The 25,975-nt window shown below is 44.2% G+C and overlaps 1 protein-coding gene across 4 annotated transcripts in view; it reads right to left on the minus strand.

Annotated features, from left to right (window-relative positions):
- Nucleotides 1-19,919: 19,919 nt before the first annotated feature.
- OGFRL1 (opioid growth factor receptor like 1) overlaps nucleotides 19,920-25,975 on the minus strand; it is a 52,144-nt gene continuing 46,088 nt past the window's right edge. For 2 of the 4 annotated variants that reach the window (XM_029595640.1, XM_029595639.1), the window contains exon 7: nucleotides 19,920-21,309. In XM_029595640.1, coding sequence (XP_029451500.1) covers nucleotides 20,595-21,309 — 715 coding nt within the window. In that variant the 3' untranslated portion in view covers nucleotides 19,920-20,594. Of the gene's footprint in view, nucleotides 21,310-22,256; nucleotides 22,488-25,975 lie in introns of all 4 variants that reach the window. The other 2 variants (XM_029595642.1, XM_029595643.1) reach the window with 2 other exon arrangements.

The following is a 25,975-nucleotide window of genomic DNA, read 5'->3' on the forward strand; positions in this document are numbered from 1 at the left end:
TGGAAGGCTTCCGTGAAGCAATCAAGACACAGGAAACTGGTTCAGAAAGGTTAAGTGGCTGAAGGATTAACCTTTCAACATCCATGCTGTCAGGGACAAGGCTTGAACATTGGGATGGCGTAGGCACCCATCGTTTTGAGTGATCAGAAGCGGGTCCTTTCCCAAGGGAATATGCCTGCGGATGGAGAGATCCTGAAGTATTGGAAACCACACTTGGCGTGGCCAGTGAGGTGCTATCAGGATCATGATTCCCTTGTCCTGACGTAACTTCACGAGAGTCTTTGAGAGAAGAGGAAGTGGAGGGAATGCATAGAGCAGACCGGTTGCCCATGAGAGAGAGAATGCATCTCTGGGTTGAGAGTGTTTGCTGTGAATGAGAGAGTAGTTCTCCACTTTGCGGTTTTGTGGGGTCGCAAAGGAGGTCTATCCGAGGATATCCCCATTCTTGAAAGATGGAGTTCGCTACCAAGGGGTTGAGAGACTACTTGTGCGGTTGAAAGACGCGACTCAGCTTGTCTGTCAGCACATTGTCCACTCCCGGCAAGTAGGTGGCCCTGAGATACATCGAATAGGAGAGAGCTTTCGCCCAAATCTGTGCAGCTTCCTGACAGAAAGAAGGAGCCTGTGCCTCCCTGCTTGTTGATGTACCACATGGCCACCTGGTTGTTTGTCTGAATCAGGATGACTTGATTTGAGAGGCGATCCTGAAATGCCCTGAGAGCATATCTGATTGCTTGAAGTTCCAGGAAATTTATTTGGTGTTTGGCTTCCGCTGGAGACCAAGATCTTTGTGTCTGCAGATTGGCCACGTGGGCTCCCCATCAGAGGTTGGAAGCATCAGTGGTGAGAGTGATTTGAGGGTCTGGAGCCTGGAAGGGCAAGCCCTGGAGAAGATTGATCTGATTTTTCCACCAGGTGAGAGACAGACTGAGTGAGTTGGTGACGTGGACAACGGTCGACAGGGGCTGAATGGATTGAGTCCATTGAGACCTTAGAGTCCAGTGCATGAGTCTCATGGCAAAGCGGGCCATTGGTGTGACATGGACTGAGGACGCCATATGTCCCAGGACGACGAGAAATTGGCATGCAGTCGCAGAGTGCTGAGACTGCAACTGGTGAGCAAGAGACACGAGAGTTAGTGCTTGTTATCGAGGCAGGAAAGCCTTTGCCTGGAAGGTGTCCAAGTCTGCCCCAATGAACGACAAGGTTTGAGATGGGACTTAGTAGGATTTGTCGTAGTTGACAAGAAATTCTAATGAAATTAGAGTGCGTAAGGTTAGATTGAGGGACGACAGAGAAGCTTGCTGAGTGGGAGCCCTGATTAACCAATCGTCCAGGTAGGGGTAGACGTGAACACCTTGGGTTCTGAGGAAGGCTGCGACGATTACGAGGCATTTTGTAAAGACTCGTGGCGCAGATGCTAGACTGAATGGAAGCACTCGATATTGATAATGTTTGGGGCCTACTAGAAACCTCAGGTATTTGCGATGAGATGGGAGTTATCGCAATATGAGTGTATGCATCCTGGAGGTCCAGAGAGCAGAGCCAGTCTCTTCTTTGTAGAAGAGGAAGAAGCGAGCCCAAGGTGACCATCTTGAACCTTTCTCGCTGGAGGTACTTGTTGAAGGCCCGTAGGTCTAGAATAGGATGAACGCCTCCCGATTTTTGGGGGATTAGAAAGTACTGGGAATAGAACCCTAGGTCGTGCTGAGAGTATGGTACAGGTTCTATTGCTTTTGACTGGAGAAGGAGGGAGACCTCTTGATCCAGAAGAATGGAGTGATCGGATGTTCTCCACATTGGTAGAGGTGGGGAGTCCGGAGGCACGGAGAGAAAGTTCAGATGGTAACCCTGAGCAATTATTGCCAGTACCCATTGGTCTGAGGTGATTGAGTGCCATATGTTGTGGAAGTGGCACAATCGACCTCCCACTGGTATGTGAGGCAGTGGAATCTGGCTGCTGCTCTCTAGGTGGAATTCAAAAACCTGAAGCAGGCCTGGTTGAGGAGCTGCTTGTGGCTTTTGTTTACGTGTTTGACGAGACTGCGGTTTTTGATAAGGTCTCGTGGCACGGGATCTGGTTGGTGGCGGATAGGACTTCTTCGGGTGGAAGAAGGACTTCTTAGAGTCCTTCCTGAAGGGCTGTTTTGAAGAGAAGTCGGAAGGCATCAGAGAGAGCTGTATTAGGGTCTCATGACGGTCCTTTAGTTCCACCACTGTCCGTTGAATCTGTTCGCCAAACAGATTATCTCAGACACAAGGCAGGTCAGATAACCTGTCTTGTACTTCCAGGCGAAGGTAAGAAGACTTGAGCCAGGCCCCCTTCTCACCGAAATAGCAGCTGCAGATACTCTAGCAGAAGTAACAAAGATGTCATAAGATGTTCTGATCTCATGTTTTCCTGCCTCAAAACCCTTGTTTACTAGGATTTGTAATTGTTCTTGAAATTGCTGAGGCAGGGAGTCTGAGAAGTCCTGTATCTGCTTAAAAATGACCCTATTATATTGGGTCATAAAAAGCTGATAGGCGGCAATCCGGGAGATGAGCATGGACCCTTGGAAGACTCGGCGACTGATGGCATCTAGGAACTTCTGTTCCTTGCCAGGTGGAACAGAAGAGTGAGGCTTTGACCTTTTTGCTCTCTTCTGTGCAGACTCCACCACTACAGAGTGGTGATCTAACTGTGATTTCTGAAAGCCTGGAGCTGACTGCACCAAATAGGTAGTGTCAGCTTTCCTGTGGACTGGAGGAATGGAGCCAGGATGTTCCCAGTTCTTCTTCAGGAGATCCAGAAGAACCTGGTGGATAGGGATAGAGGTAATTACTTTAGGGGCATCCAGGAATTGGAGCAACTCCATTATCTGGTGCCTACCATCTTGTTCAGTCTGTAATTGGAAGGGAACCAATTCAGACATTTCCTTCACAAAATTTATAAAGGAGAGGTCCTCTGGAGGAGAATGCTTCCTACTTTCAGTGGTTGAAGGTGGTGAAGGTAAATCATCAGTGTCTGGAGAGGAATCAGTCCAGGTATCATAAGGATCAGCACCTGTCCCTCTAGGAACTAGAGGAGGACGGGATGGTTGGATACCTGAAGGTCCTGGTCTAGGCTCCGAAGGAATTAAAGGAATTATCGGAGGCACCGATGAAGGCATCGAAGGCACCAGCACAGCCTTCGAGGGCATCGATGGATGGCTCGGTGGCACCGATGGACGTATCGGCACTGATGGTCGGATCGGTGGAGAGGGACATGTCGGCATCGATGGCTGTGGCAGAACTCCAGATGGAGGGATGCGGAACAGTGTTTCTCCTCCCGATGACACTGTAAGTGGAGGGGGCACTGGAGCCATCGGAGACCCGGGATCCATCGGTGGAAAAGCGGCCATGAGTGCTTACATCCTGGAGAGCAGCGGTGCCAGCGCTGCCAGAATTGGGTCGATGATCGGTTCCGCAATCAGTACCGGTGTCAGTGCCAGAGGAACCTGAAGTCGTTGCATCGCCTTGTCGATGGCCTCCTGAACCATCCAGTCCAGTTCTTCACAGAGACCTGGAGCAAGCAGCCTCGGCTCCAGAACTGAAGAGGAAGGTAGAGGCATAGCCGGAGGGACCATCATTAAAGGTAGAGTCGCGGCTCCCGATCCCCTGTTGCAGAAACGGTCGGTGCCTTTTCTGGACAGGGTTTCTTCGACAGTGGCTCAGACGATGGCGAGGTTGATGATTTCGCTCCCTCAATGGTCCGAGACTTACGGTGTCGATGGCGATGTTTGTCCCTGCGATCCTCTCAGTCCTGAGGGGGAGTAGAGGGTGTCGATGGCCAAGAAGTCATCGATGCCGGGCGATCACCGGCCGGTGGTCGATGCTGGCGTGAAGTTGATGGTGCCGACTCTGGCGACGTCGATGCAATGGATGGAGTCGGGGTTTGAGCATGGAAGAGAAGTTCCATCTTTTCCATTCTGGCCTTGCGACCTTTTGGTGTCATTGGGGCACATTTGGTGCAGGTCAAGATATCGTGCTCACGTCCTAGACACATTACACAGACTTTATGGGGGTCTGTGATAGACATGGTGCGGGTACAGTCCGGGCACAGACGGAACTCCGACGCTATGGAAAAAATCGAGCCACGGTACGGTCGACGGCCAATAGGCCACAAGAGCCAAACTAGATGGTAATAGACGGAAAACGGGTAAAAAATTACCGGCAAATTAACTTTTAGTAATTCTGTGAGGAAAATTCCTGTCAGGAATCTCTGCAGAGCTCTTTTACCGCAAGGCTACTGCTGCACAGAAAAAGGAAGACTGAAGGGGGACCCCTGCTGGCTGCAGGGTTAGTGCCATGCTGGGCATGCCCAGTAGGGACCAGTCAAAGTTCTGGAAACTTTGACAGAAGTTTTCCGTGATTGGGCTCCATCCTGATGATGTCACCCATATGTGAGGACTACCATCCTGCTTGTCCTGTGAGAATGCATGGTTCCACTTTGGAAGTCACCATCCAGGAAAAGGATCTAGGCATCATCGTGGATAATATGCTGAAATCCTCTGTTCAATGTTCAGCAGTAGCTAAGAAAGCAAATAGAATGCTAGGAATTATTAGCTGTTGAGAGCGGCCTTGAAAGGCCTTGCATTCTGTTATACATCGGTGGTTTAGTGTGCCCATTGGCCTCAGCCCGACCCAGACCTTCCGGACCGAGCCAAGGGTTGACGGTGGCTCCGCATGACTGACGGTCTACCCTCCGCCAGGCCGGCAAGCTCCCATGGCCAAACATCCGAGGATGTTGGAAGGTGAATGGTCCTCCGACCATTCCGGGCACTTTCGGACCTGTTGCGAGCAGCATGGAGCAGCAGGCCTGGCCTTGACATGAAGACATAACTGTGGATTGATGCGACGGCATCCAGACGAGACTCTTGACATCCACAAAGGCAACACGAGACATGGACATTGGTACTGTCTCTCAGGGCGCCCTACTCAGGCCACCCGTGGGACTGAGTCGCGGACCACCCTGTCCGTTACGTGCCCTACACAGCCCTTGCAGACTGGTCACGGACCACGACGGGAGCGGGACAGCACAGGAACACAGACATCAGGACTAGACAACTCAGGAGCACAGGACAACCGTCCACTGGCAGGCAGTCCACCAAGGAATACTGCATCTGAGGGACCCCCGGCCTACCGGTACCAGAAGGCTCGAGAGCGAAAACGAGGCAAGGCGTAGGAAGGAACATCAAGGAAGGCAGGAACACCAGGACGTAGAGGATGAAGATACCTGGACGAGGGCCTCAGGCACAAAGACATGACATGGAAGAACAAGACGACATCATGATGAGGAGCTCCACGAGAAGAAGACTTTACACGGACTCTGGCAGGCAGGAGCCTCCAGAGTGAAGAGACGACGATGCAAGGCCTGGAGAACTGACGGAGCAGCTCTTTATAGGGCTGATACAGGAAATAGTCCCAAGGTGGGGCCCAGACACTTCCTGTGTCTGGCCCTTTAAATGCAGAGAGAAGACGTGGCCACGCACCTAGGGAAAGAGCAGGAGCTGTGCAGGACCGCGGACAGCGGCCTACACCGACGTAGTCGCGTAGGAGCGTGAATAGAGGCAGGACTGAGCCTGAGCGCAGGTTCCAACATCAGCAGCAGCTCCAGCCACTGCAGGAGGCCCCGGGGGCGGCTCCTGCCACTACTCGAGCCCGGGGCTGCGGCCTGAACGCCGCGAAGAGGCAAATGACGTCAGGGGCACTCCCAGCCCCGAAGAAGGCCGCGGCTCCAACCACAGAGCGGAGGAGAGATGCAGGCGGCCTCCAGGCCACGTGGGCAGGCCGACGGCGGCGTCCTGCCGCGTCGGCGAAGACAGGCAGCGAGGGTAAGTGGCCTGCTCGCGGGGGAACCCGCGGGCAGCGCTGATTCATAACAGTAGCAAAGAAATGGAGAATAAAACAGAGCATATCATACACTGTGCCAACTAGGAATTTATCCTGAGTGAGCAGTCTATAAGGATGAATAAATAATGCTTCTGTATTGCTCCATGGTGCAACCACACCTTGAGTATTGTTTCCAGTTCTGATCACTTATCTTAAAAAAAAATAAAATAAAATAAAAAAATTAATAATTAAAAAAAAAAAAAAAATTAAAAAAATAAATAAATAAATAAATATATATATATATATATATATATATATATATATATATATATATATATACACATATACATATATGAGTTAGAAATGGTATAGAAAAGGGCAACCAAAATGATAAAAGGAGATGGAATGATTCCACTGTAAGGAAAGGCTAAAGAGGTTAGGGCTCTTCAGTTTGGAGATGAGAAAATTTAGGGGAGATATGATAGAAGTCTATAAAATAAGCAGAGTGGAAATGAGTAAATGTTAATCATTTGTTTACTCTTTCAAAAAGTATAAAGACTAGAGGGCATTCAATTAAGTTACTAGGTGATATATTTAAGACAAATAGAAAATATTGTTTTACTCAACGCATAATTAAACTCTGGAATTCATTGTTAGACTGATGTTGTGAAAGCTGTTAGTGTAGCTGGATTTAAACAGGGTTTAGACATGTTTCTGGAATAAAAGTCCATAAACCATTAAGGTGGACTTGGGAAAATCCACTGCTTATCCCTGGGATAGGTAGCATCAAATCTATAGACCTTTGGGGATCTTGCCAGATATTTGTGACCTGGATTGGCCACTGTTGGAAACAATATTTGCCACACTGGGTCAGACGAAAGGTCCATCAAGATGCCAGGTATCTTCACTTGCCACCTTCTATGTTCTTATGAAATTTGCATGTAAATTTCTCTCATATATATATATTCATTAAAGATATCCTGAAAACCCACAAGATAAATTAGTATCTAATAGAACCAGGGCATCCAAATCTCTCATATGCATATTATTTATGGATATCCTGAAAACCCAACCTGTTTGTGGCACTTAAGGACTAGAATTACCCATCCTTAGAGTAAGGTAACCTTAAAGAGGTTCCTTATCTCAGTGGTTCCCAGCCAGCCAGGTTTTCACGATAACAACAATGAATATGTATGAGATAAATTTTCATGCAGTAGAGGCAGTGCATACAAATCTCTCTCATGCATATTCATTGTGGATATTCTGAAAATCCAAACTATTTGTGGCACTTGTGGACAAGAGTTGCCTACCCCTGCCTTTACTCTTAGCAATTTCACAAAGGGATGGCTTAGGCCAGGATATAGCTATATCTTACTCATGAGATCATGCAACCAAAAAAAAGACATATTGCCTTCTAACCCTGTCATTAGTTCACACAGCAAACAATCTCTAATGTGATTACAAACTTTTCTTTTCCTCTATTTTGTCTGAATGTTGTCAAGATGCAAAAATATACTTAATCATAATCACTCAGTGATACTGGCCCTCTTGGAAGAGAATCTAAGACTTCGAAAGACAAGATGACCTTCAACTTTGGGCAGTATGATACACAATCAGTCATTATTTCTTCCCTCTGGGTGTGTATTTTCTAGTGCAGAGTACACAAAGAAAGATTTTTAGTTACAGTTGATTTTTTTTTTTTTTGAATACTATAATGCTATTAAAAAAATTTTTGTATCTTAAAGAAACTTCATACTATAATATGAAGAACCCGATATTTCAAAGCACAGCAATTGCTTGTACATAGTTAGGCATAATACTGCCATACAGATACAGTAGTATAAAATATTATAGTAACTTACAATCCAGAAACTGGTTACAAATTCTACCACATACATGGTATTGTTACTGCCATGCAGAGTGCTCTGACAAACTTTACAGTGTAGAAGTCTATACGTGTATGCACAGAGACAGCAGAACAGGGTCATCTGCACATTTTACATAACTGATATGAAAAGAATCACAATTTTTGTTTACTTTCATCATTACAATATGGCAATAAAAACACACAGACTGTGCCAAGTCTCATCAGTTCTCCTGCCTATGAGGCTTATACCTGCTTGCAAGATGCCAGGTATCTTCACTTGCCACCTTCAAATCCCACCTCACAACAAACAATGTTCCAGAGGAACATTGCAATAAATACTGTATTCTTTATCACCACAAAAAACCCCCTACAAAACAAAAGCATACCTTCCCCATTACCTCAACTGTCCCATCCTCCTGCACATTTCTCTTCTCTATTAGTAATATAAACTCTTCAGAACAAGGAACTGTTTTACCCATTGTACCTGTATGGCTTGTAATGGGTATTAAATTCTGCTTATATTGGATAATTTATATTATATTTCATAATGTTGTGCATACTATAAAATACTAATTAAAAAAAAAAAACCAAACTACTTTTTTTTTTAATATAACAAAGTACAACCCCATAATCTCCAACTGAATTGCACAGATCAGAAAGGAATAAAATGGAAAGACAGGAAATAACTTTGAGACAATCAGTACATTCTGAATATAAAAAAAATATATAAATAAAAATGAATACATACTTTCTGTGACTAACCCACATAGCCCATCTCTCTCTCTGAGTTGCCTACACTATTACTACATATTTACAAAGTGCTGGTAGACCTACGTAGCACAGTACGAATATACAGAAGAGACAGTTCAGATCCATGGAGATTACAATCTAATCAAGCTGCTCAGACAAGACATGACAGGTTCAGGAAGCGTATGGCACACAGTAAACATGGTTAAAATGAATCAGGAAAGACATGGCACACAGTAAACATGGCACACAGTAAACATGGTTAAAATGAATCAGGAAAGACAAAGATAAATATTTGACATTTCAACAAGCGACCTATGTGGTCTCAAAGGCTCATGTACTACATCATCCTTATTTTTGCAGTGGTGTCCCTAGAAGATATATTTTGGGGCGGTAAAGCTGATACATCTCCACCCATCATCATGCCCACCCCCATGTGGCATTGCCATGAATGTTGCCAGGGATTCAGTAAGAAACTATGGGGCACAGAACAAGCAGTCAGTCCGATGATCCCTTTCATCAATGCTTCCTTCTATCCCATTTGTCCATCCTCCCCCATCCTCCAAAGGGTGATGCCCATGATTTTTTTAGTCCAACAAAAATGTCATAACCTACAAAGCTAGAGGAATTACCTGACTGATATCCATTTAAGTTGTAAAATTAACATGTAAGTTCATTTTGGAATGATCCTCACATCTCTTCAAGGACTATGTACGTACCACGAGTGCACCCACAAGCACTAAGTGACACGAATCAGCCTGATGAATACAAAGTCACTGTGAGCTGCATTTTCTTACAGATCTACTTATGACTACCCACGTTTATTTGCAAACATGTAAACCATTTTCTGAAGCAGGGACCTCTGAGGCCTTGAAAGCTAATCCATGCATCTAATTTTTCCCAGAACAGATACAGCAAAACACTTTGATCCACTAATTCAGACTCAAATTGAGCTCTCTTAAAACAGATTAGACATGCCTTTTAAAGGTGTCCTTCAAGGCCAGTTAGAGTCTTCTGGGTCAGTGGTTCTCAAGCTGGTCCTACAGTACTTCCTAGCCAGTCTGGTTTTCAGGATTCCCATAAACAAATATGCATGACATAGATTTGAAAGCAATGAAAGGAGTGTATATAAATTTATTTATTCATTCAAACAATTTATATTCCACCCACTTCAACAACGTTGTTCAGAATGGATCACAATTTTAAAGACATTAATACTGACATGCAACAAGACTCACATCGTACATAACTTCACAAATTTTAATCATCAAATCTCATGCAAATTCAGTGAGAGTATCCTGAAAACCAGACTGGCTAAAGATTACTCCAGGACCAGCTTGGGAAACATCTTTCTGAGTGGTAGGAAGAGGAAATAAATCAGTCATGCTGAACACACCCAGCTCTGTTTTGCATGACGAGGGGAGTACTTTTGTGATTATGATGAAAGAACCATAAAGACCCTTAATGCTAGCAGCAAAGTGGCACAAAGTGTAAAATGGAGATTGTAGGGACACTGCAAGAAACACTCTGTGAACTATAAAACTCTTACAGAGCAAAACTGCTACAACTTATTAACCACACAGAGTAACTCCTACATATTAAAATCAAATAACCTTAAACCATACATGTTTCCTAGAGGCAATCCTAGGCAAGGTTTAGAATACAGAAAGTTATATGTATTAAAATAATTTCTGAATTACTTCATTCAAAATTAGTTTGCTGTCTTTTTAAATTCTCCCCAACATGAAGGTTATAGCATACACCTTTACACTTAGGGGAGGATTTTAAAAGGGTTACGTGTGTAATATACGCGATTAACCCTTTTAAACCCCTCCTGCATGCGCTGAGCCTATTTTGCATAGGCTCGGCAACGCGTGCAAGCCCCGGGACACGTGTATGTCCCGGGGCTTGAAAAAAGGGGTGGGACATGGGCGGGGCATGGCCAGAGGCCTCCAAAGGCCCACTCGGCCGGCGCGCACAACCTACGCTTGCCCGGAGGTAGGCGCAACTTAAATAATAAAGATGGGGGGAGGATTTAGGTAGGGCGGGGGGGGGGGGGGCGAAAGGAGAGTTCCCTCCGAGGCGTGCCGGCCCCGGATTTTATAACATGTGCACGGCTGCGAGCGCATGTTATAAAATCGGGCATAGATTTGTGCGCGTCGGGTTGCGCGCACAAATCTACGCCCGTGCGTAGGTTCGAAAATCTGGCCCTTAGTGTGGAAATAATTTCATTTTGGCAAAAGAACTGTCAAGCTAAAAATAAATTAAGATTATCAGATATCAGAAGATATAATAATTTTAGTAAGTCATCAGGAAAAAAAAAAAAAGGTTGATTCAGAGACCAAAGTTGACCCCCAAATTTGGGGCTGGACAAACATTGTTTTCACTGCAGTAGCACTGGGCACAATCACAGTGGGATTTTTTTTTTTTTGTCTTTTCCCTAATTTACATGTAGAGAGAGATGACAAGCGATCAGAAGGCTGGATTCAATGGGCCGATGCTTATTCTTTCCATTTTACTATCTTTACCAAACTATTTGTAATTTAAAAACTATAAAATCTGTTCATTTTGTCATCGCAGCTCAAGTTTTAAAATGAACTTGCTACCCAAGAGCTGGCCCCATAGCTTATACCATAGGAAGCACGGCAAGGTACAATATTATGGAAGGCCCAGAGGGGACGCGTTCAGGCCCATGAAGAAAGGGAAGTCTGCTACCACTGCGGAGGTGGCCCTTGCCAACCAGAGAGCAGTGCTTTTGGGGGTTCCTCAGAGGAGGTGCCCCACTTGCCTGAAGGATGGCAAGGATGATATATATAGTGTATTAGTGTTTCCTCCCCCCCCCCCCCTTTCATCCTGATTGTGAGCCCCTCTCTCCAGAACAACATGCTGGGTGACTGCGGGGAATCCTTGCCATCCCCCCTCAAGGCTGCTGCTGCTGGCTCAAGCTCCTTCTGCCTTTCAACCCCTCCTCTTCCAGCCAAAGGCTTGAGCCTCCTCTAGCTCTCCTCTTGCTCACTTGTCATGTGACGCTGCTGCTTTCAGCCTTTGTTTTGATTGTGCGGCAGTGCGGAACCAGGAGGAAAAACAAAAATGCCATGGAACTGTGCGCATTCGTTCTGCTTGGGTAAGAGCAGCTTTAAATTGCTTGCAGCTGCCTCTGTTGCTGACCCCTCAGGTATACGGCTGAGACTCATGCACTGCCAGGTGGCTTCTGGGCATGGGCCCAATGGACTTGGCCCTAACGACACCTCTGCTAGATACCAGTACACAGCTGTCTTACCTGCTAGTTCTGGTGTTTAGGGTACTCATAATGAATATGATGAAACATTTACATAAGATTGGAGATCCAGTATACGGAAGGATTAAAGTACTGCTCTAATCCTAGGCAGTGCCAGTCCTAGAGAGGAGTAGCCACCTAGCTAGTGGTTATAGTAGTTGGCTGAGAACCATGGACGCTAAGGTTCAAACCCTGCAACTCCCACTGATGCTCTTTGTGATCTTGGACTGCTTCAGGTACAAAATCTGATTGTAACCCCTCTGAGATAGTCAGGTACATTAAGTAGTTCCCTAACTCACCTTGAGCACAAAAATATGGAAAGTTGAATAATGAAATCTAACCCACATTGGATTTAGGGTTGCTGTTTAGTAGACTGCTCATAGACTGGGATTTGTCTGCAACAAAAATCAGATGAACTATGCACTCTAATTTGCTGGAAATGTTAGTTAACATCATGCAACAGATGTAGGAATGTTGCAGTTCTAACCATAAGCAAGCAATACTCCCATTTGATGAGAGTTTGTACAGAAAAATACCCATGACATCCCCAAAAATTTTGAAACTCACACAGCTTTTTTTTTTTAAAGGAGGAATTTTTGACATTGTGTTAAAAACAAAAGTACATCCCTAATTATTACATCACTGTACCATAAAAGCCCTGGGGTAAGGACTTTGAGAAAACTGTAAAGAATGAAGTTGTGATTACCTGTGACATTCCCATTCCAATAGCTAAAGCTTGATGCAAGAAAACCAGAGAGTGTGGTAAAGGAGAAAAGCACAAGAACAGCACTGCTGCTAGAACTGTCAGTACCAAGCAACTATGCCTTGGCTTGTATGAAGAGAGAAGATCCTCAAGTATCAAATGATACAATCAGCAACCAAGGAAATATGTCAGAAAGATACAAAAATAGTCCCATGGGTGTTGACTGCAAGCAGTCTCATTAAAGATAAGTTCCAGACGCATTTTAGACATGCTGCCTATGGATAGACTACCTCAGACTGAAGGCGTTAGTCTTCTTGGCATAATGCAAGTATCAAAGATGACATTAGCTGACTTAAGAGTGGTTTGAGATCGTATTCAATATACCCCAGCTTATGAGCGAGGTTCATTCCTGTCAAAATCAACCCATTTAGAGACATCCTGAGAAAAGTGTTATTTCGCAATTGAGAGAGCAGTGATGAGACTGCCTGAAGACAGCTCTGAGGGGAATGAGACAGTATTCTATTAAAGTGCAGCTATGGGGAATAATTACCTGTTTTTTTTTTCTATGAAGCACATTTGAAGGAAGAGGGGTTTTGTTTTGGTTTTTGGTTAGGGTTAATGCTGCTTCAGCTTTGCTATGAAAACCTGTGAACCTTGATTCAACCCATGCTTTAATATTTGTGTTCACCCTGACTGCTGAGGAACTCCAGAAATACCCAAGAAATGTTTTGATTGTTTGAAGATCCATTTAGAGCGAGTCCTTTCTTGAGGCAAGGTGTATAGATGTTCTAAGGCATGGTAGTAGAGATAAAGAAGAAACAGGGGTGCGGGTCAGAGGGGTCATCAAGGGGATAAACTGTGGAAAAAGTTGTCTCCAGCCAGCAGGGTACAATACAGTACATGCCTCAAAGGTCTGGTCCACTACACCTAACGCCTGACCATTTTTGTTTGTTGAACCTACAAAGACTGCCCAGCTCAAAAAACAGGTATCAGACAATTTTTCATTTTGTGTGCTCAGAGGTTTTGCAATTGTAACGAGTTAGGATACAGTATAATGAAGTATGTACTGTTTTCAGATCAACCCTAATTCACTACCTTAAGCGCAATACAAAGCAGCCGATATCCTAACCTTCATAACAAGGGTATGTACTATTACATCACTAAATGACTGCATAGGTTATGACTTGGGATTTAAAATAAACTCCTTCCCCCTCCCCCACAATATAAAATATTTGCTGTGTACTTTTATATTTCATTAAGAACTAGACTCTAACGATGTGTTCTTTCATGAGAAAAAAAAAAGACATTTTATTGACTCCTTAATTAAGCACAGCACTTCTGGCACTTGACTGTAGCAAATAAAGGCTTTAAAACCACTTTTCCTACAGCTTATTGAATGGTTACCATTTCCCTGTCATCTGGCCATTGTTAAGTTTCTCCTGATCTCTTTCTTTTTCCTTTCCCTATACTTTGCCCCAGAGAGATAGCACCATGACAACTGCTGACAAAATTTGCCCCAGAGAACCTATTTGCCCATAGTACAGCAGGCATGCTGCCCATTCTGGTGGCAGAAACATTAGAACCAGTTCCCCACGAGCAGTGGGGCCACGGTTTCTACTCGAGGTATTTCCTCATCCTGAAGAGGAATGGTGGCTTGCGCCCCATTCTCGACCTCAGGGCATTGAACCGTTTTCTCATAAGAAAAATTCAAGATGGTCTCTCTGGGCACGCTGATCCCGCTTCTCCAAAGAAGACTGGCTTTGCTCCCTAGACTTGAAGGAGGCTTATGCCCATATTGCAATTGTCCCCAACCACAGGAAGTACCTCCGCTTTCTGGTGGGGATGGCACATTTTCAATACAAAGTGCTCCCTTTGGGTTGGCTTCAGCCCCACACGTCTTCACGAAATGCTTGGTGGTGGTGGCTGCCTAACTCAGGTGTCGCTCGTATTTTGCTATGTTACGAGACTGAAGGGGGACCTCGCGTGGACTTGCGGATAGCAGCAGGCTGGGCATGCCCAGTCAGCCAGTCAGTTTCCCATGCCAGGCTCCATCTGATGATGTCAGCCACATGTGAGGACTAACATCCTGCTATCCTAGGAGAACACCTGTTACAGGTAAGCAATTCTGCTGTCCACAAACTCAGTTCATTGTGTTCTTTTTCTTGAACTCAACAAATCTTGTCCTGATAAACTTGCATGTGATACTTCCTGGATTAATAAATTTGGTATAAGTAGTTTTGGCCATTGACAAAATAGTACAAGTAAATAGATAAAGGTTTAAGTCAATCTATACCTATTGATCCATTGCAGTTATATACTAATTATAAATGGATTGCTTCCAGCACCAGGTCCCAATGCTTTATTTTCACTGAAATAACATTAATTTAAAATGTCTGTGCTTTTTACAGTACTAAATATTAGAGATGTGAATCGGAACTGAAATCCGAACCGATTCTGGTTCCGATTCACATCTCTACTAAATATTACTAAAGATTTACTATTTTTATCTGAAGAGGAAAGCCACTGCTATTACTAGCAACGGTAACATGGAATAGACTTAGTTTTTGGGTACTTGCCAGGTTCTTATGGCCTGGATTGGCCACTGTTGGAAACAGAATGCTGGGCTTGATGGACCCTTGGTCTGACCCAGTGTGGCATGTTCTTATGTAAAGTGCTAAGGCATGCCTATAGGACATTGCATGGACACTGTTTTGAGTCCCTGGTATTCTTCCTACTGATGTCACCTCGCCAGACCTCACAGTTGTCAGCACATCAATGTGTGCCTGTTGGGAGATGATAAGCCATCTGCAAATTGAAACAAATATTCACGCCGATACAGTACAGTGTGCTCTGGCGGAGCGCACTGCTAACCCGCAGTTGGATGCGCATTTTTGATGCGCTAGCTTTACCCCTTATTCAGTAAGGGGTAATAGCGTTGAAAACGCGCGTCCAAACCCCCCCCCCCCCCAGAAACTAATAGTGCCCGCAACATGCAAATGCAAGTTGATGGCCCTATTAGTCAACTTCAGAAAGCAAAATGTGCAGCCAAGCCCCACATTTTACTTTCAGAAATTAGCGCCTACCCAAAAGTAGGCGTTCACTTTCCCAGAGCAGAGAGAAATTTACAGAAAAGCAGTAATAACTGCTTTTCTGTACACCCTCCGACTTAATATCATGGCGATATTAAGTCGGAGGTCCCAAAAGTAAAAAATAAAAAAATTTAAAAATCACCTCTTGGGTTGAAAACCGGACGCTCAACCTGATGGGTGGCCGTACCCAATGGACATGGGGAAGTGGTCTCTGGGTGCCTGCTGAAATTCAGACAGTAGCCCTGGCGAACAATGGAGAGGACCCAACGGTCCAAAGTGATCGCCTACTAACGGTGGGTGAAGCAGAGAAGCCTGTTATCAACCGGGGAATCAGCTGCTATGGGAACCGGCGTTTGGCTCATGCCCCCTCGCTGCAAGTCAAAAACCGGCAGACGGGGTCTGCCGACCACAGCCTCTAGGGCTGGGCCGAGGCAGGCGAGTACGGGCAGCATTTCCTTGACTAGTATAAGGGGCTTGCTATAGCCTGGCCTGGAGGATTTTCTAGTAGCAGAAGGGCCTTCTAAGGGGCTGGCGGAAAGTTGCTGAAGTCTCATGCTGATCTTTCAGCTGCGCCGTGACCTCTTTTACCTTATCCCCAAAGAGGTTCTCTCCTGTGCAGGGGAGGTCTGTGAGCCTATCCTGAACCTCCGGGCAGAGGTCAGAGGTCTGGAGCCAAGCTAGTCGTCTGGTGCCCACTCCACTGGTGGCTAGGCGGGCAGTGGTTTCAAAGACATCATAGGTAGACCTGACCTCGTGTCTGCCCGCCTCGAGTCCCAGTGAAGCAATGGTTGCAGGGGACTCCTGCTGTTGCTGGGGGAGGCCCTCTGCAAACTCCTGGACTTGTTTCCATAGGTTGCGGTCGTATTGGGTCATGTATTGCTGGTAGGCCGCAATACGGGCCACCAGCATAGCTTCCTGGAACATTTTCCTCCCTACATCATCGAGATCCCTATGTTCACACCCCAGAGGGGCAGAAGTGTGTGTCCAGGAGCACCTGGCTTTCGTAAGCGCGGACTCCACTACCTCAGACTGGTGGGGTAAGTGCCACTTTCAAAACCTACTGCCTGTTGAACCAGGTAGGTCGCATCAGCTTTCCTATTCACTGGGGCTACCGACACTGGGTGTTCTCACATATGGAGGAGGAGCTCTTTAAAGATGTTGTGAACTGGCCCTGCCACAACCTCTTTTGGAGCATCAAACTGGAGGACCTCCAGCATCGTATGACGGGAGTCCTCCTGCGACAGGAGCTGGAAGGGAATGGCTTCTACTATGGCCTTCACACAGCTGGCAAAAGACAGGTCTTCGGGCAGAGATTGGCGCCACTCCTCTGGAGCTGGAAGGCTCCGAGAGGGGGTCGTCAGAGAACTCAAGAGGACGCATCAGAGGAGTCATTGTTCCACAGGTCATAGAAACCCTCCTCTTCACTAGAATCCGGGCACAGAGGGCGGGGACCAGGAGGAATGGAATGCCTAGACCCCGCGGGGGCACTGGCAGCATCGATGGACCCCCAGGCATCAAGGGGGGCAGAAACCCCCCGAAAATCTCAGCAAAATGCGAGGCTATTGCACCGCGGAAAAGAAGAGACTGAAGGGGGACCTCGCGAGGATGCGCGGATAGCGGCAGGATGGGCATGCCCAGTCGCCAAAGTTTCTAAAAACTTTGACAAAAGTTTTCTGTGCCAGGCTCCATCTGATGATGTCACCCACATGTGAGGACTACCATCCTGCTTGTCCTAGGAGAAAGAATCATATTCATGATTTCTTGACTGAAAAGCAACTGACATCCCAAACATAGTCATGTAGTTCTTGTATATATTTGTCCTTCTCACATTCAGAAATCACAATCAAAAGCTATCAATCAGAACAATAAGAACTATTATAACTATTTTATATACACATATAAAAGCTCGCACACAGAAAAAAAAAAGAGGCTTCTCTAACTCTGGAACTTCAGCCAAAGTGGCAAGTTAGACTGACATTTTATTTTTGGGTGAGATAATTCCTTTTTTTTTTTTTTTTTTTTTACTGGACAGCTAGCTAAAGATTTTTGCATGGTCTGAGCAGTACTTAGTATAATTGAGAATTTGCAAAAAAGTGTGTTATTCTCAGAAATTCTCTTTTGTTGTCAATCACTCCACAGAATACTTGTGTGTGCTTCAACATAACATTGTTCTTATTGGACAAATCAGTTTCAACTTACATTTTCAGGAACCAGTTATGACTGAAGTCTGAGGACTTCCTGTATTTAAAATGTTTAGCTATTTTTTGCATACCTAGAGTTGTTTGTATACTGGTCCCTAAGGTTGCTTATACCCTGTTGATGTCACAATGCTAACCTGTCTCAGTCAGCCAGGGGCACTTTCCACACCATATACAGTACTGCTTTATCTTACTGGAAAATAAAGACAAAACATCGAAAACACCTTCCGTGCAGAATATTTGCATTTAATTCCCAGGTTAAATATCCATTCCCCTGGCTCAGCCAGGGCTGGAGATGCTACAAAGGCAAAATTCACAGACCCTAGTGGAGAGAGTTCCAATCATTGTACAATGGCAAACACCTAGCAGCTAAAGACAAAGACTCATGACAGCAGAGCTCCAGAAGGTGGTCTGGTGTATGGTCCCCAGCCATGGGCTTTTGCTGCAATGACTGGACTAAATGAGTTGAGAGGAGAAGGACAAGGGGAAAACCCCCCAAGTAGTTGCAAATGATGGCTCATGTCACTGTAGCCTAATAAGAGACTGGTGCCAATGAAATCTGAAGTTCTAAAGAGCAAAAGGCAACAGCTAGGAAAAAAAAATAAATATTGAAACATTTAGACTTTATGAAATGTGCTTATTTTGTATTACATCAGAAGCATACACTTAACTTATTTGAATTACTTGCCTTTCCAAACCCATGTTTAAGACATGTTATAATTCAGGTAGCAAAATGACAACCCAACCAAGGTCACAGGCAGCGTCAGTCAGAAAGATAGGATTTAAACCCTGGTTTCCCTGGTTCTCAGCCACTCCTCTAACCACTAAGCCACTATTCCACTCATTCTTATGTAAGCCAGCTAACAGCCTACCCACTTGTTTACTGCACATTGCCGACTGAATATTCTGATGAACCCAAAGCAGCCGTGCTCACGTCTGAAAATTTAAAATAACCATACAAAACAACTGATTATACACTTATAAACCTGATTCTCTACACGAGAAGCAAGTTTTGTTTAGTCCCATGAAGTTTATGATGGAACTTACTGAACATCAAACGCCAAAACCAAATTGTTCAGTGCCTTCCAGCAATCACATGGTTATGTACGAATAAGCATGGATTAACTAAAATAATTTGCAATGCTCCAAAATGCAAACACATCAAATCCATATAAAAAATAGTTTACCCAATAAAATATTCTGTTTAGAAGCACTGCTGTCTCAAGGCCTACATTTTTTCTCCCATTCTGTGCCTCTGAAAAGATGCCTGAAGAATGAAACAGTGAGCTCTTGAATGCTCCTGTTCTATAGCCGGGGTGGAAATGGGATTAGAAAATGTAAAGGGTAAATATTCAAAGGGTTTGTCCTTGTAACTTCTGCCCTAACAAAATGTGCCTGGGTACCAAGAAGCCGCGCTGGGGGCATTCTCAGGGCATGGTTTCACTTTGTCCTAGCAGCACCAACATTTAGTGCTTCTTGGACAAAGTTAGCCAGATATGTCTGGTAGAAGAAATAGCTGTTCTCAAATAACCTGGATCGGTTTATCTGAATATCCAGGTAAATTTACGCAGATAACATTTACCAGGGACCCATGAAATTCTTCCATTACTTTTTTCTCACCTTTTCACTCTTTTTGTGTTGCTGCTATTTTGCTTAGATTTTTTTTCTCATTTTCCTCTTTTTTTTGTTTATATTTGTATACATTTTTCTGAATTTGAGGTACCAGGAGCCAAGTTGTAGATGCTCGAGTGACCCGACTCCTGGGATTTTTCCATCCCTGAACTGCAGCATTTTTTCTGTTGGTCTAACGAAAATGTTATCAGCCTAAAAAGATTCTAGACCTAATAGAAACAAGAATCACAATACATCAATGGATTTAAGAAAGTGTGTTTCACCTGCAGTTTCCCTCCCCACCAGCCTTGTTTTCACTATTGTTCAGTGCTACAGATATGCCCAAGCTCAAACTTAAAAGCAATAGAGCTTTACAAGATTTCAGACACACTAAAGAAAGCACTTCAGGAAATCAAAGCCCATGATTAAGAAATGAAGACTTAAAATTGGAGGACTATGTTTTAGAGAGTTCGGATGAGTTGACTAATGACTTGGAAGAACCAAAGCACAGAATACCTCATTATTGTGCTCAGCCTCTGGAAATAGCTGGGAACAAAAGCACAAGACAGGTATCTAAAAGATAAAGTGAGGTGGAATCTTTAATTTATAACAAATGCCGATATACTGCAATTGCTGAACAAGTTAACTACCATATATGTATGAAAATGCACAGCTATAAATATTTATTGAAATGTAAATTAAAATATAATAAGCACTACATGTACAATATCAAGTTCATATTTCGAGTGTTGACATTTGAAAACTACTATAGCACAACAATGTCAGGATATATTGGACCATGTCTTGCAGTACTTATTTTATTTTTATTTAACGCTTTTCTATACCGACGTTCGTTTGCACATCTTATTGGTTTACAGTAAAACAGAGGCATGAAAGGAAATTACATCTTAACCAATTTACTTACTGTAAATATTCAATAGTAGTTTGGCCAGGAAGTTTTTCTGTCACCTTAAAGCAATAGGTTACTTAAACAACCATCATTCAAGGTTTCAGACTAACCTAACTTCATTTCAAGAAATGTGATGGGTGAAGAGGGTTGAGAGCTAAACACACGTACAGTATTTAGGCTGAATCACTCCAGATATAAATTTAGCTGACATGTTCTTATACTCATCCATTATTCAAACAGATCCTCATTAAAAGACAGCATTAGATAATTGGATTCATTTGGTTAAAAAAAGAAAATAAAAAGGGCAGTCTTAAAATGTGATTTGGTCCCATCTTTATTCTACTCCGGTAACGGCAGCTCAGCCGTCTCTCTGCTGGTTTTCAGATTTGACGATAAACTATGTGCAGACTGCTCATTACCTTCATCAGAAGGCTCTTGTTCCACAGTTGCTGGGTTTTCACACCCTCCAGTCAGATTTTCCTTTTCTTTAGAAGGTGAAGGAGAAGGGCTTTTCCTTCTCGCTGGGGGATCATCCCCATCTTCGGCCTCACAACTCGGATTTTTGTTTTCACTTTTTTCTCCGTTGGTGCCGTTCTCGTCCGTGTCGCCACCAGATGCATTTCCAGCCTGGCTGCAGAGTTCTCCTCCCTTTGCTTCAGCCGTTTTACAGTCTGCGCTTCCGAGAGTGGGTGTGCAATTGGCATCCTTCAAATTTTTCTGCATTTGTACCGGACTGTGGCGGACACATGAAGGAGAGACTGGTTTTTTACTCACATTACTTTCTTCGGGCTTTATTTTCTTTGGGGGACCCCAGATAAAATACTCGGGAGGTTGATAATGTCGCTGGGCAAATCGCAGGAGCTTCCTCCTTTCCCTCCGTTCCTTAATCGTGTACACAAAATATTCCAAAGCGCTCTGCTTAATGTTTGGTATTGTGTTTTCTACCAGAGCCTCCTCAAGGAAATGTTTTACCAGAGGTGGTTTGAAACCCTCATATCCAAGCTCACCGAGACTTTTTAATATGCGGGTTATTCTTAGATAGTTGTGTTGGGACCTGAAACAGAATGATAAAATAAAAAAATAAAATCAGTGAATAGGATCACAGCCCCAATTTTTCACAACCCTACTCTGCCTTTGAAAGGTTTTCATCATAGAATATCCGGGGAATCCTGTCCTTTAGATAAACCTATGGTCTGCAAAACACCACCATGAACTCCAATGTTTCAAACTGAAGACCAAGAATTGGAAACGTAGCAGAACACCAAAACAAAAACTTGATGTAAGACTTTGAATTCCACCCAATAATGGAAATAGGAAATTCCCTGGATAGAATCCTAAGAATATAAGAAGTGCTATGCTGGGTCAGACTAAGGTCCATGAGGTCCAACATTTAGTCTCAACAGTGGACAGTTCAGGTCACAACTACCTGGCAGATTCTCAATTGCCGATCTATTTCTTACAGGGATAAGCACTGGCTATCCCAAGACTATCTGGCTAATAACTGTTTTATGGACTTTTTCTTCAATTTAATTCTCCGTGCTGACCTGTGCTATAACTCTGCTGCCTCTTGCTGTGATCTGGCTGCATGATTCTGCATAACTGAAGAAAGCTGTTCTGCTCTCAACAGGTTTGCTTTGCCACTGATTGAATTGCCTAGACTTTCTGCTTGTGTGTTTCCCTGCTGAGCTCACCCCTCCCTCTCTAATGATGTCTGGAGCAGCTAAATTACCTGTGCTGACACTAGAACCACCATCTAACTGTTGTGATCTGTGCTGTAACTTTGCTGTGTCCAGTCCTTTCATTTAAAAATAAATACTTAAGTCTGAATTCTTACCCAGAGCTTCTTTAATTAGTACTCATAATACACTTAAAATAACCTTTCCATCAAAGAATTAAGTTATTCCTGTAAGCAAACTATCTACCTTTAATAAAGTCACTCCATCTGGTTTGCACATTCTTCTTAAGCAAATGAGCTCTTCCTCCTTTTCTCTTGAACCTTACCTTTTTCATATATTCGAAATCCTGAGATGGGGGTTGCTTTCACTTCTTGCTGAAATCATTAATTCCAGTCTAGTTCTTGGTATCTTCCCTTGTTGAATTAAAATTGCTGCTGTTAGGCTAGAAATGCTATGGCCAGCTAAATGGGTTGTTTCCGTGCTCTCTCGGAGCTGCTGGATCCAGCACAAGGCTGCATGGGCTACGTACCCTCCACAAATAAGAGGCTGCAGAGCCCTGGAATTTATAAAAAGGCCCTTTTCAGAATGGATTGAATCTTCCTATTCCAAGAATCCTTTTAAAGCCATTCCTCCCCTCTACAGGAAATGTTGCCTTGTGCATCACTGCTGAGACCAAAGTGTCAATCTGTGGAATTCTAAGGACACTGTTTTTCTCCTCCAGGGATGGGAGGTAAATCCCCCAGAAGGGACTATCCCATTCTGAGAGCACACTGTGCTTCAGGACAATGTGTAACCGGATTGCCTCAGGAGGTTTCCTAATTCCCTGGAGAATGGGGTCCCCCCTCTCTGAAATCTTTTGACCTGGGGTTTGTCATCCTCAAAGTGGATAATACATTAGAAATGAGGACTGAAAGCTACTCTTTCTAGAATGACTGGGATATTATTGATTCCTCTTCCTCTGAAAAGATATTGCCTTGTTCCCGAGAGACTTCTGGGTGGAGTTCTCTCCTGACCAGAAACCTTCCCTGCAATCTTGTGTAAGCATGCTCAACGCGGGGGTGGGAGGATGGAGTTTCAGCAGATGAGAGAGAGATCTTGGATTATTGGTCCTTTGGGTGATAACTGCATTCTGTGCATTCTGGAGCCTCAAGAATTCTGGGAAAAAGAACCCCTTGTTAGGGTCCTATATGCCCAGGCTGCCTATTCTGAGGGGGCTGGCCCCCCTTACTGGGCATCTTAAAACCTGAGATCTCCTTGCCATGGTATCCAAAGGAGGGGCAAAGGGAATTTGCCCACCTAAGGGCAAGGGGCTTCCCTCTCCTAAAGTGGGCTGGTCTGGTTCAATCAAAAAAAAAAAATCTACCCTGGCTTGCTCTTCCTTAGTTGAAAAGGGGGGGGGGGGGGGTGCCATTCTTCTCCTGGGAGCCCAGGTCTGGATTGCCCTCACAAATGGGGCAAAAGGACTCTACTACATTTGGAACTTACTTTATCCAACAGGCTACGGGAGAGGCAGTTTGCTACTGCAGTGGTGCTGTGCATGCCCCACGGTGGTACTAGCTGCTTTCTGTGGTGGCATCTCTACTGCCACTGTATCACACCTGCAGCCTGTGGTGCTGGGGCCTCAGAGACAAAAACAAATTCCTCTTTTTTTTTTTTTTAAGATACTGGAACAAAAAAAGGCAGCTCGCTCTTCTGGTTCACCTAGTAAGCATAGGAACCATCTCCTTTAGGAATCCACAGATCCCTCAGAGTACTAGGATTACCCTAAGGCAGGGGTGGGCAAGTCCGGTCCTCGAGGGCTGCAAACCAGTCGGGTTTTCAGGATACCCCTAATGAATATGCATGAAATAGATTTGCATACAACTGAGGCAGTGTGTATGCAGGTCTCTCTCATGCATATTCATTAAGGATATCCTGAAAACCCGACTGGTTTGCAGCCCTCGCGGACCGGAATTGCCCACCCCTGCCCTAAGGGGAACTCAACCAGGAAACCCTTGGGAAAATCAGCCCTTAAGGACTGTTGTTCCAGGAGCAGAGAAGCTCAACCAGGCCTGAGCCATACCTAGGCTCTAGGAGCTACCAGTCCTCATGTGTCTGTAGTTGCCAGACAGACTGAGGTACCTGTGTAGGACTACACCTCTCTTACAAGCTGATGCAATACAGTGCGCTCAGCCGCGCACACTGGTTAACCCGTGGTTGGACATGTGTTTTGGGTAAACGTCCACCTCCTCTAATACGATAAGGGGGATTAGAGTGTCCAACGTCCCCCCTACCCGCAAAGCTAATAGCGCTCATCACATAAAAATGCACGTTGATGAGGATATTAGCTATTCTCCCCCAATTAAAAAAAAAATATATATATATATTATATACATACATATATACATATATGTATCTTTTCCTAACTGGATAACAGCCGATCTCTCCTGGGCACCCGCTGCCAAGGAGGAACTAGAGGCGCACAATTTCCCCTAGCATCTCCCTTTTACCTCGGCAGCCGATTTAAATATAAAATTGGTGCACCCCGGAGAGGTCGATTGGCGCACATTGGGAAAGCAGGCGCTCAATCATGAGTGCTCGTTTTTCCCACACCGATATTGTATTGGCCTGTTATAGTCCAGAGTAGGATCATAAGAAGGGTGTGTCCTCTGTCTCCATCAGCAGTAGAGAGAGAAATCCCATATGTAAGGACTGGTCTAGCAGGAAGAAACGGAAAACTGGGTTGACCAGTGTTTCTCAAACCAGTCCAGTTTTCAGGATATTCACGATGAATATGGATGAGATAGATTTGCATGCAATGGAAGCAGTACCAGCCTTGCTTTTCTTAAATGAAATCAAAGCACTACACAAAGCTGCCACAAAACTCTATTCAAATTAGAGTCTTCTGCTTCTGGCTCATACATTATTTCCAAGTGGCTAAATCTTTCAGTTCTGTTTACCCAATGCATCCTAATTCATTTGGAACCAACAGACAATACGAAATTAACAGAGGTTTGCGGATAGTGATAACATCAGAGGTCACCAAATAAACCAGACTATACAGGGGAGAGAGCCAGTATCAAATGTTTCTAACAGATCTTGGGCAGATAATATAATGTAAAGGAAACAAAAGTCAAAAAAGGACAGGAAAGAGATAACAGGCTGAAGATGACAATCTGTTCCTTTGAATCATTCATACAGATGACAACCAACTGAACAGAGAACTTTACAGGACACAAAGGTCCAACTTCTTGGGAAGTTCCTGGGCTAGTGTAGCTGAATTCGTGGAAAGAAAATGAACAGGTAAAAATGTCTTCTTCCATTTCATCCTGCTGCACCAGTCCAATCCATAAAAGGGGAAAGTACCAAAGCCCAAAAAATTACGAAGTAAAAGCCACTTTAAAAAACACGAACTCTATAAGCTGCTTCCTCTCTCTTAAAGACATCCAGTCTGCAATGTGTTGCAAATGAACACAAGGATGACCTTACAAGGAAAATTCCAATGCAACTGCTACCACCTTTTGCCCAAGACAACAAGTATGCACTAATAGAACAAGCATGAAGCATCTCAGGAGCCTAACAGCACCTCCCCTGCTTTTTGCCCTTACCAACCACAACGTTATATTTATTGACAATGTAAATTCCATGTTTATAATGTTATTATGTTATAACGTTTATAATGTTATGTTATAATGTGATTTATCTATTTTCTCCTTACCCAGTTCTACTTTATTAGTTTGCATTATGTTCCGTTTTATGTACTGCACAGTTTCCATTTTATATTATGCTTCTACACCTGTTACATGTAAACCGATGAGATGTCCTTCGAACATCGGTATTAAAAAAGCCATAAATAAATAAAAACAAACAAACAGCACTTGAGTAAGAATTCAGAAGAGACTAAGATGATGATCTACCTAGGCCAAGAAGTCTTACCTCTACAAGGTCAAAACATAAACCGCCTGTCTGTCTTACAAAAAAAAAAGTTAGATCTCTCCAAATAACTAATGAGTACTAAGAATCTTGAAAATTACTGCCTTGACACTTTTCCTTTGAAAAACTGAC

Source organism: Rhinatrema bivittatum, chromosome 3 (assembly GCF_901001135.1).
Source record: "Rhinatrema bivittatum chromosome 3, aRhiBiv1.1, whole genome shotgun sequence".
In the NCBI taxonomy this organism is placed as follows: Eukaryota; Metazoa; Chordata; class Amphibia; order Gymnophiona; family Rhinatrematidae; genus Rhinatrema; species Rhinatrema bivittatum.